Here is a 19284-nt window from a genome sequence, read left to right on the forward strand (position 1 = left end):
GATCATGGGTAGGCAAACTAAGGCACAGGGGCCGGATCGAGCCCAAGCGCCTTCTAAATCCTGCCCACGGACGGTCTGAGAATCAGTGTGTTTTTACATGAGTAGAATGTGTGCTTTTATTTAAAATGCATCTCTGGGTTATTTGTGGGGCATAGGAATTCGTTCATTCCCCCCCCCCAATATAGTCCGGCCCCCCACAAGGTCTGAGGGACAGTGGACCGGCCCCCTGCTGAAAAGGTTTGCTGACCCCTGGGCTAGATGAACTTCAGAGTTCCTTTCAACTCTATGATTCTACAATATTTTATTCGTTCTGCAGCTGAAACGCTCTCAATATTGGGAAGTTTCTCCTGCCTAATGTTCAACCAAAATCCGCTCCACTGACATTTCTACTCCCTTGGGTTTAATCCTGCCCCCCAGAGAGACCTCGTCTGCCTCTTGCGAGTCAGCTGCTTGTGTGTATTTTATTTCCCCATTTTCATATTTTCCCATTAAAAGCACACGAGCAACACTCTGTGTGTGGTTGTGTGTGTGTGTGTGTGTGTGTGTGTGTGTGTGTGTGTGTAATGCTCTGACAAGCAGGGTTGCCAGCTTCTGAGCCAGCCGCTGCTCCTCTGCTCCCACAATGTAAAAAAAACAAAACACCCCATGTGAGCTCCATACCTATGATCAGCTTCGGCCCAGCCTCTGTTAAAGACACAGGAGCAAAGCAGTCAGGTTTACTTCCTGGTCAGTTGGCAACTCTGCAGAGACGCCCGCAATGTCGTCTTCATGTAAATAAAATTGGTAACAGAGCTTGATTGATTCTTTCAGGCCGTGTTTCCGTTTTACAATGTGTCCTCACCTGCCGCCGTCCCCCTGGTTTATTGCAGAAGTTTCTTGACGCATCGCCCCCTCCTCGCCCCCACAACGACATCACCGCCGCGCTGCCGTATCGTGTAATTGTTGTATAGATCTGACGGGTCCTTATTATCTCACGAAGACAAATGTCAAGCATGGCAGGCAATAATGAAAAAGCTGTTTGCGCCTGACGTCTTGCATCGCTTGCTCCCAAACCCTTGGCCGAGAGAGGCGTAGGAGTCCTCATTAGTTGCTGCTGCTGCAAAGGACTTGACTCATTTTCAAGATCAGGGTGGAGGAGGAATCAATCAAGTCTCTCCACTACAAGGACATTGATCCGTGAGCCCCACGTTTGCGGCGGAACATTTTAATGAGGCAAGGCCCTGGATGGAAGCGGCGATGGGTGATCTCATTCAGGGGGTGGGTCTCTTGACAACCTGTTCAGGAAGATCCAGGGCAATGGGCAGAAATCTGATTTGGCTCGCACCGGAAGGCGAATTGTCATGGGCGATCAAAGTCCCAACTGGGGACATCGGGACCGGGGGTAAGATGGTGGGGTGGGAGCAGGAATGGGAGTCCAGAAGCCAGGAGTCAGGAAGCCAAGGGTCCGAGGGTCAGGAAGCAAGGAGTCACGACGTCAGGGGTCCGAGGATCAAGAAGCAAGGAGTCACGAAGTCAAGGGTCTGAGGATCAAGAAGCGAGGAGTCACAAAGTCAGGGGTCCGAGGATCAAGAAGCAAGGAGTCACGAAGTCAGGGGTCCGAGGATCAAGAAGCAAGGAGTCACGAAGTCAGGGGTCCGAGGATCAAGAAGCGAGGAGTCCAGGAGTCAAACGCAGCAAGGCAGGGAACGTGTTGCTGTGGCAAAGAGCCGAAGGGAAATGCTGACCTTATATCCCTTCCCGGCTCTTGCCACCAGGTGCAGTGAGTTACCAATCGGTCTCACCTGTGTGGCCGCACCTTGCCTCTCCAGAACAAACTTAGGAAGGCCCCAGTCCTGCGAAGTCCTACTGATCACAGGGCCTGGCTCCTGCATGCACTCCTCACCCAAATCTTGACTCATTCACGCTTTCCAAAATGGTGTGCAAACAGAAACACAGCCATCCTTCAATATCTGAATTTTGTAGTGCCGTCCTCCAGCTGAGTCATGTATACAAAGATGCATATACGGGAGCAAAGCGTGCCTAAGAATGCATATAATATCGGAAACGGGATACAGAAACACATTATACTGCCTTGTGGAAATTTCTGTGCATTTGGCAAGACCATGTGCAGAACGAATGTGTATATGACGAGAAATTTGCACTAAAAGTGACAGCAAGGTCAGTGACAGAGGTCCTGAGAGGTTGAAATGTTACACAGCCAGCATGGTGTGTTGACATTTATGAGGTCAGATCCGTCTGTCCGTTTCTCCTGTTGCATATGGACCATCCTCTTTGCCCTGTTGAGGAGGCGGAAGGGAGTTCATGGCAATGGAAGGGAGTCTCATTGTATGCCGAGCGGGTGAATGAACCTTTGCCCCTATGGACGACACACTGAGGTCTGGTAACCGTGTTTCCAGAGTTGGCCCAAGGACAGAGTTGCCAGCTGGGTCTCCATTTCCCATCAGCCCCAGTCTGGGGGTTAAACCACAGAGCCTAGGACTTGCCGATCAGAAGGTCGGCGGTTTGAATCCCCACGACGGGCTGAGCTCCCGTTGCTCGGTCCCTGCTCCTGCCAACCTAGCAGTTTGAAAGCATGTCAAAGTGCAAGTAGATAAATAGGTACCACTTCAGCGGGAAGGTCAACAGCATTTCCATGCACTGCTCTGGTTTGCCAGAAACGGCTTAGTCATGCTGGCCACATGACCCGGAAGCTGTATGCCGGCTCCCTTGGCCAGTAAAGCAAGATGAGCAGCGCAACCCCAGAGTCGGTCACAACTGGACCTAACGGTCAGGGGCCCCTTTACCTTTACCTTTTAACATCTGGAAGATCACCCTTGTCCTAGACACACATCCCAGCCAATCAGGGATCACTCATTTAAATGCGTTTGCAGAGTTGTGAAGCAGCCGAGGCCAACCCCAAAGGAATACAAGCAAATAGTAAAGAAAACCCGCACAAGCGACGCTGACACAAAACCCCACACATACACTAAGTAGAATAGAAGCATTGCCACCCCACTCACCATTCCCCCCTCCACCTCTTCCCCCGTTTTCTTCCTAATGTGACACTAATGCCTCAACAAATGAAACTGATCTGTAAAATTGACATTGCACATACTTTTGTAAACCAAGAAATCTTTAATAGAAATATATATATTTTTTAAAAAGAAAAGAAATTGCAGACCAATACAGTGGGTGAGGCATAGGATAGGATATATAAATCCAATTATAACCAAGAACCAAATCAAACCATATCATCATCAAATCAATTGTGTTGTTTAGTCGTTTAGGCGTGTCCGACTCTTCGTGACCCCCTGGACCAGAGCACGCCAGGCACTCCTGTCTTCCACTGCCTCCCGCAGTTTGGTCAAACTCATGCTGGTAGCTTTGAGAACACTGTCCAACCATCTCATCCTCTGTCGTCCCCTTCTCCTTGTGCCCTCCATCTTTCCCAACATCAGGGTCTTTTCCAGTCTTCTTTTCTCATGAGGTGGCCAAAGTATTGGAGCCTCAGCTTCAGGATCTGTCCTTCCAGTGAGCACTCAGGGCTGATTTCCTTCAGAATGGAGAGGTTTGATCTTCTTGCAGTCTCAAGAGTTTCCTCCAGCACCATAATTCAAAAGCATCAATTCTTCGGCAATCAGCCTCCTTTATGGTCCAGTTCTCACTTCCATACATCACTACTGGGAAAACCATAGCTTTAACTATATGGACCTTTGTCGGCAAGGTGATGTCTCTGCTTTTTAAGATGCTGTCTAGGTTTGTCATTGCTTTTCTCCCAAGAAGCAGGCGTCTTTTAATTTCCTGACTGCTGTCACCATCTGCAGTGATCATGGAGCCCAAGAAAGTAAAATCTCTCACTGCCTCCATTTCTTCCCCTTCTATTTGCCAGGAGGTGATGGGACCAGTGGCCATGATCTTTGTCTTTTTGATGTTGAGCTTCATATTTTGCGCTCTCCTCTTTCACCCTCATTAAAAGGTTCTTTAATTCCTCCTCACTTTCTGCCATCAAGGTTGTGTCATCTGCATATCTGAGGTTGTTGATATTTCTTCCGGCAATCTTAATTCTGGCTTGGGATTCATCCAGCCCAGCCTTTCACATGATGAATTCTGCATATAAGTTAAATAAGCAGGGAGACAATATACAGCCTTGTCGTACACCTTTCCCAATTTAAACAGCTATTCAAACAAACAAACAAACAAACAAACAAACCCTTTGGCCGGTTAAAACCCTATACAGAGATGGGGAAGTTGCAGCCCTCCAGATGTTGCTGGAATATCAGCCCTTGCCAGTATGGCCCAATAATCAGGGATGATGGGATTTGTAGTCCATGGGGAGGCCCCCTTGGGTTTGAATGTTCACTGCATCTTTCCTCAAAGGGCGTCTGGAACAAGTGTGTCTTCAGTGCCCGTTCGGAGGCCTGCGAGGAAGGAGCCATCTGCACTCCTGGGAGAGGGGATTCCATATCCGTGGAGCCACCACCAAGAAGGCCCTCTCTTTTCATTCCTAGCTGCAGGGGGCGCTCTAGAGAGCCACCCAGCCTGCAGCAGCAGAGCTGCAGGTCCTGTAATCTGGATGAATTTCCTGCTTCTGGCAGGATGTGATTAATCCTAATCCTCTGGAGGAATCCATGATTATGGTTTTGTCCATCCCTTATGTAATCACCCACATGTCAGAAGCCTGCCCTTGGCAGAGGGAGGCAGAGTAAATAGGTCAGGGAACAGTGTGTAGGGAATGGGGACGACAACAGAACGACTGGTAGAAATTAGGCAAGATTTACTTAGAGGTGATGGTAGTTTGGGGGGGTCTTATTGTTAATCTCCCTACCTACACCAACAAAAAATAATTTAAAACAATGACCTACTGGATTCCATATAAACAGATTGGGGAAAACTTCTGTGGATTTAAAAAACAGACAGCAGTATATAAACCAATGGCTTTCAGAAATATAAAACCCTATAAAGCCGACAGGATTTTCTCAATCCAGGCCTTTTCTTTAGGACATTTACATAGAATCCTAGAACTGTAGAGTTGGAAGGGATTCCAAAGTTCATTTAGTCCAACCTTCTGCAACACAGGAATCACAGCTAAATTCCAGAACATCATAAATTCTCCTGTCCGCCCCTCAAATGTGTCCTATAAAACATCCTTGCTCGGACCTGCGCTTTTAGAATTTTGGATCATTACGTAGGGAAAAGATAGCCATGTGCCATTTTTGCCATATCAGCTGCCAAATTGACAGTGGCACTAAACCAGGCATAGGCGAACTCGGCCCTCCAGATGTTTCGGGACTACAACTCCCATCATCCCTAGCTAACAGGACCAGTGGTCAGGGATGATGGGAGTTGTAGTCCCAAAACATCTGGAGGGCCGAGTCTGCCTATGCCTGCACTAAACCATCTCAGTTATTCTGGCAATCTGCATCTTTCCTTCCTGGCCAAAGCTAGCAGGCCTTTTGCCATCTTTTGCTCCTGTTTTCACACACCTGCAAGCAAGCCAGGCAGAAATTCAACAGGTCAGGCTTTCCCCTTCCACAGCACAGTCACACTGATGAGTGAAACTTCCCTGCTTGCATTTATGCCTGCCAGACAGCCTTTAAAAGACACAGGAGTCCTGCTGTGAAAGGACAAAGCTAACAACCGGTTTTCCTTTCCCCATCTCACAAAACAATACCACCAGGAGAGTTGCCAATCAACCTCCTTGTGCCTTGAACAAGTGGCTTGATGTGTTCAGAGAGCAAGATTTCTGAGCATGGAAACGGATCTGATGGTTTAACGTACCGTATTTTTCGCTCTATAACACGCACCTGACCATAACACGCACATCGTTTTTAGAGGAGGAAAACAAGGGGAAAAACATTCTGAATGAAACAGTGGATGTATCATTTTTGTGCTTCATGCTGTGGCCACAGACATGTGATCTGATGGTGAATTTGGGGTGACCCAATGCAAAAATCCTGAGAATCCCTGTGGATCCATGCTTTGTAACCACGTTTTTGCACCATTGCAGCCCCAGGCAACAGTGGGTGCGTGATTTTTTTGGTGCAGGCTGTAGCCATGGACATGCTATGTGATCTGATGGTGAATTTGGGGTGACCCAATGCAAAGATCCTGAGAATCCCTGTGGATCCATGCTTTGTAACCACATTTTTGCACCATTGCAGCCCCAGGCAACAGTGGGTGCGTGATTTTTTTGGTGCAGGCTATAGCCATGGACATGCTATGTGATCTGATGGTGAATTTGGGGTGACCCAATGCAAAGATCCTGAGGATCCATGTGGATCTATGCTTTGTAACCACATTTTCAGTGGGGAGCGAAGGAAAAACAAAGAAGGGACATGAGAGGGGTGTGCAGAGAAGCAGCTGGCTAAGAATGCAGGAGAGGGATTTAACGGGAGGGAGGAAAGAAAGGCAAAAGTTTCCCCCCACCCAAGCCAGCCAGCGCTCTCTCTCTCTCTCTCTCTCTCTCTCTCTCTCCCAGCAGCACCGGAGCACAGAGAGGAATTAGAATGAAAGACACTCTGCTTTCCCTCTGCTTGCCTGGAGGGGCTTTCCCTGCTCTTTGTTCCGTTTGAGCAAACACAGCAACGAAACAGAGGAGGGTGGGCAGTAAGACCCTGAGGCAGAATGCAGGAAAGCTGCCACTTCCTCTTTTCAGGTTTCCCTTCTCCGTGAAGCGCGATTTGATTTTTGCCTGATTTTTCGGCTCCAGGGACCACACATTCGCTCAATAACACGCACAGACATTTCCCCTTCCTTTTTAGGAGACAAAATCTGCGTGTTATAGAGGGGAAAATACGGTACTTGCTTCCCGCCAGAAGGCTTATAGTGTTATCTGAGACAAGGCCCTCCCAAGCCAGCTTTTAAGACACAAAGTGAAGATGAAATCAATTCATTAAAAGGATAATGAACCTAACAACACCCTAGAGTCCGGCACAGCAAGTCCAGTAGAAACATTTCCGAACAATTTAAAACAGAGGAAGCAACAGCAAAATCAATAGCAGAGCCACAATAGCAACTTTTAACTCAGGGTTGAAGAGTCTCAAGCGCTGCAGTGGGGCAAATGCGTTCCCCCCAAAAATCCTTTTTATCAGGCCCTCGGGATTCTCCTAGATCAAACCTGCTTCACATACTCCTTGGGTTTTTTTGGCTGGCTGGACTTTATCCTTGAACTGTGACAACGCCACTTGCATACTCTCCAACATTTCTCCGATGAAAATAGGGACATCCCATTCCATAATGGTATTTATACCCCACACATCTTACTAGGTTGCCCCAGCCACTCTGGGCGGCTTCCAACATATATAAAAACATAATAAGACATTAAACATTTTTTAAAAACCCTTCCCTATACAGGATTGCCTTCAGGCGGCTCGGGGGTCAGATAACTCCATACCCTCCAACATTTCTCCAATTAAAATGGGGACATCCTGAGGACACCCCACTTTTTGACCCTGGCCCCTCCCACCACAAACATGTGGCCCCCCCCAATGTTTTCCATGAGGAAAATGTGGCCCTCGTGCTGAGGAAAGTTACCCCAGCCCTCCTTGAGCTAGGAGGGATTTTCAAGGCCTGATGAAAACTAGGTCTGGAAGGGGCTGAGATGCCCATCTCTCTCGCAGGACAGAATTTCACTAGTACAGGGTCCATCGGAAAGGGCAGCCTGTTTCTCTCTGTGCCCCAAACTCCTGTACAGTGGTACCTCGGGTTACAGACGCTTCAGGTTACAGACTCCGCTAACCCAGAAACAGTACCTCGGGTTAAGAACTTTGCTTCAGGATGAGAACAGAAATCGCATGACGGTGGCGCGGCAGCAGCGGGAGGCCCCATTAGCTAAAGTGGTACCTCAGGTTAAGAACAGTTTCAGGTTAAGAACGGACCTCCAGAATGAGTTAAGTTCTTAACCTAGGTACCACTAACTGTAGTTAAGTCACTGAAGGTTGAATTGGCAAGCTTAACTGGCAGAAGAACAAACTGGTTCATTTAATATGGCAGTTAACTTGACAGAGGGGCAAACTGGCTCATTTAATATGGCAACCTTAACTGGCAAAAGGCACGATCCTGATCCCTGATTTCCACCTCCCTCCCAATAACACGGATTACTTTGCTTCGAAAGTGTGTGTGTGTGTGTGTGTAGCCTTGGAACATCATTAAATGTTTTCTGAAGAAAGCAAAGATCAAACTGTCAAAAGGATAAATGGATAGAGATTAACGTACAAGGCAAGGGAGTTTAGCCAGAGGGAAACTTAAGGCAGAGCGGGGGGGGGGGGCGGGGAGCAGGACAGGTAGGTGGATGGATGACAAACAGATCTTCTATTTTCTTGCCTTTTAATTGCTGCTTCAGAGACAGAAACCAAGCTGTGAGCTGTTTGGGCAGCATCCATTCTCACCCCTATCTGGAAATTTGGAACTGAACCTGAGACCTTCTACGTACAAAAAACAGTGGCTCTGGCACTGACCCACAATCCTTTCCTTAAAAATTAAAGAAGGATATTGATAAGCTGGAAGGTGTGCAGAAGAGGGTGACCAAGATTGGAGGAAACCAAGCCTTATGAGGAATGGTTGAAGGATCTGGGTATATCTAGCCTGGAAAAGAGGAGACTGAGAGGAGATATGATAGCCGTCTTCAGATATCTCAAGGGCTGTCCCATAGAACAGGCACGTCCAACAGGTAGATCATGATCTCCTGGTAGATCGTGGGGTGTTCCTGGTAGATCTCTGGTCCCTCAGGAATCTCCTTCCCCACAAAAAAAAAAGAATAAAAAGAAAAAGCTCAACCGCTCTGGCTTCCTAAGAAAAGCTGAACAACTTTGCCTTTCCAAAAAAAGCTCAGCAACTTTTGCTTCCTAGCAAAAAAAGTGGAATTATCAGATTAAGGTCCACTATTTGACTGCGGATTCAGGACCCTCAGCTGTGTGTTTTATATAATCAACTTTTTATTATGTTCTGTGTATATCGCAATGCTCATTCAGTTTCATTCATATATTCATATATCTTTGCTTCCTAAAAAAAAACACAACTCAACAACACTGATCCATCAAATGACAATGGGTAGATCACTGCCAGTTTTTTATACTGTGAGTAGATCGCAGTCTGTTGGGAGTTGGACGTCCCTGTGATAGAAGACGGAGCAAGATTGTTTTCTTCTGCTCTGGAGGGTAGGACCTGAACCAGTGGCCTCCAGTTACAACAAAGGAGATTCCAATTAAACATCAGGAAAAACTTTCTGACTACTGTTTGACCATGGAATGGACTCCCTCAGGAGGTGGTGGGCTCTCAAAGGAGGTTTTAAAGCAGAGGGTGGATGGCCATCTGTCATGGATTCTTTAGCTGAGGGTCAGACTAAATGACCCTCTGGGTCCCTTCCAACTCTACAATTCTATGACTCTAAGGTTCTAGCGGGGGTGCTGTGGGTTAAACCACAGAGCCTAGGACTTGCCGATCAGAAGGTCGACGGTTTGAATCCCCGCAACGGGGTGAGCTCCTGCTGCTCGGTCCCTGCTCCTGCCAACCTAGCAGTTCGAAAGCACGTCAAAGTGCAAGTAGATAAATAGGTACCACTCCGGCGGGAAGGTAAATGGCGTTTCCGTGCGCTGCTCTGGTTCGCCAGAAGCGGCTTAGTCATGCTGGCCACACGACCCGGAAGCTGTACGCCGGCTCCCTCGGCCAATAAAGCGAGATGAGCGCTGCAACCCCAGAGTCGTCCGCGCCTGGACCTGATGGTCAGGGGCCCCTTTACCTTTAAGGTTCTAGTCCTCATGGTTCTGAATGAAGGGCTGCTTTCCAGAGGGACATAGGTAGTTGCTTCCTACCGAAGCAGACCATTGATCCATCCAGCTCAGAATTACCTACACTGACTGGCAGCAGCTCTCCAAGGCTTCAGACAAGCCCTAGCTGAGGATTGAACCCAAGCCCTTCTGTATGCAAAGCAAGTGTTCTAGACATTCAATACAGGAGGGCATAGGGAGGGAGGGAGGGAGAACGAAGACAGATAAACAAGGCCAGGATTTCTAAGCGCTTTTGGACACAGCGACGCTCTCCAGCAATGATTAATTCTAATAATAACAGGACAGAATAATAGCAGATCATTAGGCTCAGAGATGCTTGGGGAGGAACATCAGAATCAACGGTTATTGGGCGGGGGAGCGAGCTAATTCGCAGCCCATTCTGCTCCCAGCAAAGCGCTGGGCCCCCGGCCAAGATGATGGATGAGGCTCTCTGCTCAATCTAATGCCTCCCGCCGCTTGCCAAAATTGCAATTTGCAGAGTAAACCTCTGATAAATAGTCAGCCAAAGGTGGCCCCCCCCTCCCAGTTAAGCACCCCACGCAGCGCCCACCCCCGGGGGCTGCCAACAGCAATTTTGCACCCAGCTGTGTGCCTAGCTCTCTTCCCCACACCCACCCACCACTTCCACATGCCTCCCCACCCCTCCTGTGGGGACACAGGCTGAGGGGGGGGGGACCTCACTCCCCTCTCTTCCCAAGACAGCCCCCCCTCCGCCTGGCTCGGAAGCTGACAGGCTCGCTCGCTCTCCTGCTAAGCCAGAGAAAACAGGCATCAGACTTCAGCACTGTGGACAGCTCCTGTGGCTCTGAGCTCACAGTCCCTGTCTTGCTCTCTCTCTCAGCCCTGAGCTTTCAGCTTGCTCTTTCGGATCCTGTCCACAATGGACCGCTCCCAATTGGGCTCGGTGGCCTTCCTGCTCTGCCTGATTTGGGCAGCACATAGAAGCCTTGCCACAGCCAGCCGGGCACCCCAGGAGTTCCCTTTCAAGCACACCTACCAGGCGCACGAGAAGGAGCTGGTGAGTAAAAGAAGCAAGGTCTGCGGGTGGTCCCATCTGTGGGCTGCCACAGTGCTGGGGGGGCAGCGGATAAATTGCACCCGGTGAGCAAGGATGCGCAGAGGGGTTCGAGAACCCCATAGGCAACCCTCCTTTTGGCATAATTGTGGAGTAGAGAGGGGTCTCCCAGGGTGATCTAAGTCGAACCCTCTCTGCCACGCGGGAAGCGCAGCTTAAAAGAATTTGAAAACCTCCCAGCAGAGTTCTGAGTTAGCCCGTTCCCCCGTCGAACGGCTTTTTCCCGTCAGAAAGTTTTCCCCCAAAAAATGTTTGGTCGGAATCTCCTTTCTTGTGATTTGAAAGCGTTGGTTCAGGTCCTGAGCTCCGGAGCAGCAGGAAATAAGCTCGCTGCATCTTCCATCCTTCGAGATATTTGGATGTGACTATCCCATGACACTGATGCCCAAAGGATGGTACCCAAGGATATCCAGGGCAAAACAGACGTCCGCTTAATGGATTTGTGGTATAGAGCAGAACCAGTGGGATGTGTTGCACATCCCTATACAGTGGTACCTCGGGTCACAGACACTTCAGGTTACAGACTCCGCTAATGCAGAAATAGTACCTCGGGTTAAGGACTTTGCTTCAGGATGAGAACAGAAATTGTGTGGCAGCAGCATAGCGGCAGCAGGAGGCCCCATTAGCTAAAGTGGTGCTTCAGGTTAAGAACAGTTTCAGGTTAAGAACAGACCTCCGGAACGAATTAAGTTCTTAACCAGAGGTACTACTGTATTGGGGAGAAGGTGGGATAAAAATGCAGAAAAGAAGGAGGAGGAGGAAGTGGACCTGTCTCATAGAATGTAGGAAACTGCCTTGTACAGAGTCCGACCATTGGTCCATCTAGGTTAGTATTGACTACACTGACTGGCAGCAGCTCTCCAGGGTTCGAGGCAGGGGACATCCCAAGCTCTCCCTAGAGAGGCCAGAGATTTGAACCTGGAACCTTCTGCATGCACAGAACAGCTGCTCCACAGTCCTTCTCCTAAAGAATCAAGTGAGATTTCGGGCTCCATGGATAAAGGGCTGGATGTAAAAAGAACATGTATTATACTGAGTCCAGTCCTTGGTGTATCTAGCTCAGTATTGTCTACACTGACCAGCAGCAGCTCTCCGGGGTTTTAGGCAGGGGACTATTCCAGGCTTACCAGAAAATGCCAGGGATTGAACGGGGAATGTCTACCACTCAGCTTCAAGCCCTCCAGTTTGGAGTCTGTGTACCTTTGGTCCGCTCCAACAAAGCACTTCTTAGGCCGATAGCCATGATTGTTAAGAATGGAGCCTCCAGTCTCAGAGGCAGTCTACCTCTGCAACCCCAAAACGGACCTTTTCTACTGTGGCTCCCCACACGTGGAATGCTCTCCCCAGGGGGGCTCGGCTGGAGCCTTCATTAAGCGCCAGGCGAAAATGTTACTCTTTAACCACCAGGCCTTTGGGTGATTGACATCCAATGCCCTTTCAAAATGAGTTGTTGTGGGATTATTGAGTTGTTCTTGTTTCGATTATGTATTTTGTTTTTTCATATTGTGTTGTTGTTGTTTTCTGTTGAGAACCTTCCTGAGTCCTGCAGGCATAGGATGGTTTACCAATTTAATAAATAATAATAATAATATCCCATAGGATAGGCGTGTGGAACCCACGATCCTCTGGACATCGATGGGCTCAAACTCCCATGAGATGAGCCCCCGTCTGGAATGGGCCAATAATAAGGCATGGTGACGACTGGAGCCTAGCCCCATCTGGAGAGCCAAAAGTTCCCCATCCTTTCCAGCTGACCACTGTAGGAGACAGGATACTGGGCTCAATGGACCTTAATTCAGAACCACCAGGGTTCTTCTTGCACTCTAGCCTTGGGTCAGCAAATACCAGTCTACTGGGATGTGCAAGGGAGGAGAGGGCTATGTTCTTCATTTGCTCCAACTTCAGAGCTGCAGCCAAAATAAGACAGTGTGGTGTAGTGGTTAGAGTAGAGCTGGGAGATCAGGGTTCAAATCCCCTCTCAGCCATGAAGCTCGCTGGGCAACCCTGGGCCAGTTGCTGCTTCCCAGCCTCACCTACCTCACAGGGTTGTTGTGTTGGGATTAAATGAGGAGGGAAACGTACACCGCCTCAGGCAAGGTGGGGATATAAATGCAATCTAGCCGTCAATCAGGAATTGGTCCAAGTCTTTCGGAGAGCGGGAGGACAAAGGAAGCCAGCAAGATCATCCGAGAGGCTGGGAGAATGAGAGCAGATCGAGCGCGCTTGCACAGGGAAAAGCGTAGCTCTGTAGAACCAGATCAGAGTCTGACCGCAGCTGTGGATCGGTAAGAGCAAACACAACCAGGTCGCCACCTCCCATTCTCCGTTATCTTATCTGCAAGCGAGAACCAGGCTGACCTGCACTTGTAGGTTTGAGAGGGAAACAGAGCTGGCAGCCAGGGATCCAGAGACATATTTTAGCATGTGATTTTGGGTGTTTATTTCGCCAGGAGATGAAACAGGCTGGATCAGAAACTGCTTTGAGGATGTATCTATCTTAGAGCAAGTTTTCCAGGCAGCCACAGGAGACAGATATAGAGGGTTGGGGGGGGGGCACACTCTGCTTCCAGGAAGGAAAACACCGTTCAAAGCTGCTTGTACCACCAGGAACCATCACATGGGACCAATTGCATCATTTCTTGGATATGAGCCAAACAAGACCAGAAGATGCTCCCCACTTGCTGAGGAACAGAATTCTCTGCTAATATCCGGACCAGACACATTTAATCTGTTAGATTCATCAATGTAAACATTTGCAATTGATTGGGGGTGGGGGGAGAGAACCCTGTTAAAATGTTAGAGTGAGAGGCAGAGAGAAGCAGAGAGGATCAGAGTCGGGAGAAGGTTCAAGGGTTATCTAGTCTGACTCCCTGGACATCTGCAATAATTTTTCCAGGGAGGGGAGCATAAAAATTGGGGCAGGTGAGAAGTAAAATACTGAAATTGAGGAGCAGGCTATTTTTAAATTATTTTTCATGCAATTTTAAAGTGTTGGTTCAGGTCCTGCGTTCTGGGGAAACAGAACAAGTTTGCTCTAAACTAAGAAAGAGCCTTTCAAATATTTGAAGATGGTACTGGACCGTAATGAGAACAGAGGATGCTCCTTTATAGCAAGGAAGATCATTGGTCCATCTGGCTCAGTATTGCCTACACTGACTGGCAGGGTCACACCAGGGTTTCAGGCCAGGTTCACTCCAAGCCCTACCAGGAGATGATGGGGATTGATCCTGGGACCTTCTGCATGCAAGATGGATGCTCTACCAATGAGCCACGCCCTTTCCTCCACTTGCCGCTTCTCTGGGCTATGTGCATCAAATGCCACAAACCTCTGGACATTCCCCATCTGACCAACATTCCATCCCTTCCAGCATTCTGCTGCCTGCAGCAGCCAATCAGAAGCCTCTGAGAAGCCCTTCCCTATCAGACCAAAATTCCATCTAGCCCAGCATTCCGCTGCCACAGCAGCCAATCAGAAGCCTCTGAGCCCTTCCACATCAGACCAACATTCCATCTAGCCCAGCATTCCGCTGCCACAGCAGCCAATCAGAAGCCTCTGAGCCCTTCTGCATCAGACCAACATTCCATCTAGCCCAGCATTCCGCTGCCACAGCAGCCAATCAGAAGCCTCTGAGCCCTTCTGCATCAGACCAACATTCCAGCTAGCCCAGCATTCCGCTGCCACAGCAGCCAATCAGAAGCCTCTGAGCCCTTCCACATCAGACCAACATTCCATCTAGCCCAGCATTCCGCTGCCACAGCAGCCAATCAGAAGCCTCTGAGCCCTTCCACATCAGACCAACATTCCATCTAGCCCAGCATTCCGCTGCCACAGCAGCCAATCAGAAGCCTCTGAGCCCTTCTGCATCAGACCAACACTCCAGCTAGCCCAGCATTCCGCTGCCACAGCAGCCAATCAGAAGTCTCTGAGAAGCCCTTCCACATCAGACCAACATTCCAGCTAGCCCAGCATTCCGCTGCCACAGCAGCCAATCAGAAGCCTCTGAGCCCTTCTGCATCAGACCAACACTCCATCTAGCCCAGCCTTCTGCTGCCACAGCAGCCAATCAGAAGTCTCTGAGAAGCCTTTCCACATCAGACCAACAGTCCATCTACTCTAGCATTCCGCTGCCACAGCAGCCAATCAGAAGCCTCCGTAAAGCCCGCAAGCAGGGCAATAAAGAAACAGGCCTTCTCCAGCTCTTGCCTCCCAGGAACTGGTATTCAGAAGCAGGTTCCATAGAGCTATTGTTCATGAGCAGCAGCCGTTGACAGGCAAATTCATGGATTATTCATTTTATTGTATTTTATTTTTCCATTTAAGTGAGCGGCCATCACAGCAGATGCTGTGACAGTGAGTGGAGTACAGTTATTATGCTCAGCAATGCTGACAGGGCAGGATTTGGGAAGATAGGTGGACGGTACTTCCCCCACACTGGCGCCATCAGAGCGGGACTTCGGGGCAGAAGTCCAGGGCCCCCCTCAGTGGAGTGGGCAGCCAGGCTCCCCTGATACACCAGGCCTGGCTGAGCACATTTTGGAGGAGGTAATGTAATGCACATTACTATCTAAAGACAGCCCCCCCCCCAAGACCATTAAGTCCAGAGTCTAACATTACCTAACTGCACTGCTGATTCTACACTGTGTGGGGGGAAAACATGCCCCGTGGCTCTCCAGAGCAAACTGTATGTGTTTCCTTGCCTTTGGAATACAGTGGTACCTCGGGTTACATACGCTTCAGGTTACGTACGCTTCAAGTTACAGACGCTTCAGGTTACAGACTCCGCTAACCCAGGCTAAGAACTTTGCTTCAGGATGAGAAGAGAAATCGTGCTCCGGCGCAGCAGCAGCAGGAGGAGGCCCTATTAGTTAAAGTGGTGCTTCAGGTTAAGAACAGTTTCAGGTTAAGAACAGACCTCCGGAAAGACTTAAGTACTTAACCTGAAGTACCACTGTACCAGTACTTCTTCTTTTTTCACTCTTATGGAAACCAAGCCCATTAATTGCCTAAATATCTTATGATTAAGAGACCCCTAAATGGACAACAGAAAAAATGATGTGGGAAGATGCAAGTTCTTACTAGGTGGGATGAAGGCCAGGGTTAGGGAGCCTTTGACCCTCCAAATGTCGCTGGACTACAACTCCCATCATCCCTGAACCCTGGGGCTGATGGGAGTTAGAGTCTCAACATCGTACAGAAGGCATCCTTCTGAGGATGAGATTCTTTAAAAAATGCATAGAAATGGATCCAACCCTCCACTAAAAAAAGCTAAGTGCATTTTTTCTTTCAAAAACCATCAAGTTTCTAGTCCTTAGGAAAAGGATGGGATAGCTCAAGTCCTCCAGACACTGTTGGCCATACACCAATGCAGCAGTTGGGGCCTACAAGTTCTTGACCATAATGTGTGCTCATTACTTACAGCAGAAGCTGGGGAGCCTCTGGCAACTCCAGATGTCGCTGGACTACACTTCCCATCAGCCCCAGCCAGCATGGCCAATGCTCAGGGATGATGGGGGATGTAGTCCAATAACACCTGGAGGGCCACAGGTAGGCCATAATAGCGAGCCATAATAGCTGCCTCTGGCCTCTTATGGAAGCAGGAATCACGCCAGACGCTCTTCTCACACCTTAATAATTCCTCAACCTCTTCCTTTCCTCCCTAGCTGGATGAACTTCAGGAGGTGCTGGAGAAGCTGCAACATAAGAAGGTCTCCACTTGGGAGAAGAAATTCAACCAAGTTCCCAAGGTACTGGGCGCTGCCTGGATAGTTGCCGGTGGATGCAGGGGATGAGGGCCAGGGAGGGAGGGATTGGTGCGGTGCGAATGTTGGACCAGTATCATCCCACTTCACACAGGCACGGCTTCCCCCCAAGGATTCTGGGAACTGTAGTTTGTTAAGGGCCCAGAGGATTGTGAGGGGGGGGGACCCTTATCTCCCTCACAGAAATACAATTCCCAGAGTTCCCTCGGAAGAGGGATTAGTAGCAAAACTGGTCCACCGTCCACCCTTAACAATGGTGCACCCCTTATACAAAGACCCAGGGGAGGCCGGTGCCCATTGGGTTTGATAGGGCGCGAAGCTGGGAGCCCAACAGCAGGTGGCGCTAGAGCCAGCTTGGGCCAAGTAATCCTGGCTCTGCTCTTCTCCTCCTCCCTCGACAAAGGCAGCACGAATTAAATGACTGGGCAAAGTTTAAAGCAGGCTTCCTCAAACTCGGCCCTCCAGATGTTTTGAGACTACAATTCCCAGCATCCCTGACCACTGGTCCTGCTAGCTAAGAATCATGGGAGTTGCAGGCCAAAAACATCTGGAGGGCCGAGGTTGAGGAAGCCTGGTTTAAAGAATTATGGCTCCCCCCCCCCCAAGATTCCTGACGGCCAGGATGGGCAGGAGCCTGAGAAGGGCAGGAATGTGCGGGCAGAGGAGACAGGGAGGGAGGATGATCTGGGAGGAGTGGGGTTCTGTGCCCCCCCATGAGGCAGCTGGCATCGTGGGAGGAAGAACTGGGTCAGGATCAGAAAAACCGTGCAGCCAGAGCAAGGGGGAAAGGAGGAGGAGTCGAGAGAGGAGCTTTAGGAGGTTCTGGAGAGCCTGTGGAGCTGCCAGAGGTGGTTGTGTCTTCAGAAACCCCTGTCCAGCCCACCTTGCCATTGTCTCCCTGCTCAAGGAGGGGGCTGTAATAATAATATTATTTTTTTATTTATACCCCGCCCTTCCCGGTTCAGAAAACCGGGCCAACAACAAATTTAAAACACTTAATTGAAAAACCAGCATAAAATACAGTATAAAACTGTGAATAGTAATAAATTCAGAATTCAAAAATCAATTTAGGGGGGGAAATCCATCCAATAAACATTAGATGATCACCAGGGCTAGCTGGCTAAATTAGTCCTATTTGGTCCAGCGAGGAGACCAGGGGAGAATTAGCTGTGGGATCCCAGAGCGGGTAATCTTCATAAAAAGGGGAGGGGGAAGGAAGGAAGGGGAATAAAAGATCAGGCGGAATAGCTCTGTCTTACAGGCCCTGCGGAAGGAAGTTAAATCCTGCAGGGCCCTGGTCTCATGGGACAGAGCGTTCCACCAGGTTGGAGCCATCACTGAGAAGGCCTTCAGTAGCGATGGGAACAGTTAAAACAGCTTCCGGTGAGCTGTGGGGTGCTCAAATTAAATTCCAGTCGCTTGTCCTCATTGGTCTGGGTGTGGTCAGGACATCTGGGAACTGTAGTTTGTTATGGGCGCCGAGTTCTCGGGAGGAGAGCCCTGCTCTCCCACCCCAGAACTACCATTCCCAGAGTTCCCCGGGAACAGGGATCAACTTTTTCAACCATCTTTCCCCCCCCCCCCCCTTCTCACAGTGTTCCTTCGGTGACCTGTGTGCCGTCAGGAAGGGCGCCCGGATTGGCAAACTCTGCAACTGCCCCCGCGGATCGGCCTGCAATGCTTTCCTCCTCAAGTGCTTGTGAAATTATGGGATTTCGCGCCACATTTTCCCTCCCCACCTGTGTCGGCAACTTCCGGCTTCCTGCCTCATTGCAACGCACCAGCTCCATGAGGGGGCAGGTCATGATCCGGGGAAGTGGGCAAGCTTCAACAGAACCCTGGAACCGGGCCGGGGAAGAAATAAAAGGGAGCTTCTGAGCATGTGCAAAGTGGTTTTTTCCCCTGGAAATCTATGGGTGGGTGCTAAAGGGAGGGGGCAATAATTCGGGTTAAAGGAGGTGGGTGACACAGCCTGAATGGCTGGAAGACCAGGAAAAGGGAAATCATATATTTAAAACCCAAAAGTTTCAGATGTACAGTGGTACCTCGGGTTACATACGCTTCAGGTTACATATGCTTCAGGTTACAGACTCCACTAACCCAGAAATAGTGCTTCAGGTTAAGAACTTTGCTTCAGGATGAGAACAGAAATTGTGCTCCGGCGGCGCGGCGGCAGCAGGAGGCCCCATTAGCTAAAGTGGTGCTTCAGGTTAAGAACAGTTTCAGGTTAAGTACGGACCTCCGGAACGAATTAAGTACTTAACCCGAGGTACCACTGTATCCCAATAGCAAGGGAGCTTGCCTGGCGCTGAGATCCTGGACGCCAGAGGTACATTTCTCCAGCCACAATGAACACGATGAACGTTAGCGCAAGGAATGCACACATCCCTAACAGCAGCAAAAACCAAGAGATGCTTCACAATCATTTCATGGTTTTATTAAACGCTAGACTGGCAGGTCTGTGTTGCGATGCCCTGGTCAGGCTGGCAGCTGCCAGCAAACCGTCCAGCCACCCTAATCTTGAAGGCTCACATCCCCTCAGTGCCCGTGCAGTTCCCCAGAAGGGGGCTACTGAATTCCTGCCCTGTGTATTGGCTATTTAGTACCTTCTGGCTGGTCAGTGAAAGCAATAGGATGCTGTGCGTGACACAGAGGCCTTTGGTTTCACCCAGTGGGGATCAGTAA

General features: G+C 49.5%; 1 protein-coding gene across 1 annotated transcript; it reads left to right on the forward strand.

Moving 5' to 3' along the window:
• The first annotated feature begins 10393 nt into the window (after window positions 1-10393).
• Window positions 10394-18927, forward strand: LOC144325766 (cocaine- and amphetamine-regulated transcript protein-like). The gene is made up of 3 exons (XM_077920023.1): window positions 10394-10782; window positions 16501-16584; window positions 18195-18927. Exons 1-3 carry the CDS (start codon window positions 10645-10647, stop codon window positions 18300-18302), a joined length of 330 nt encoding a protein of 109 aa, XP_077776149.1. The 5' UTR covers window positions 10394-10644; the 3' UTR covers window positions 18303-18927.
• Window positions 18928-19284: the final 357 nt, after the last annotated feature.

This window comes from Podarcis muralis, chromosome 16, assembly GCF_964188315.1.
Source record: "Podarcis muralis chromosome 16, rPodMur119.hap1.1, whole genome shotgun sequence".
Classification (NCBI taxonomy): domain Eukaryota; kingdom Metazoa; phylum Chordata; class Lepidosauria; order Squamata; family Lacertidae; genus Podarcis; species Podarcis muralis.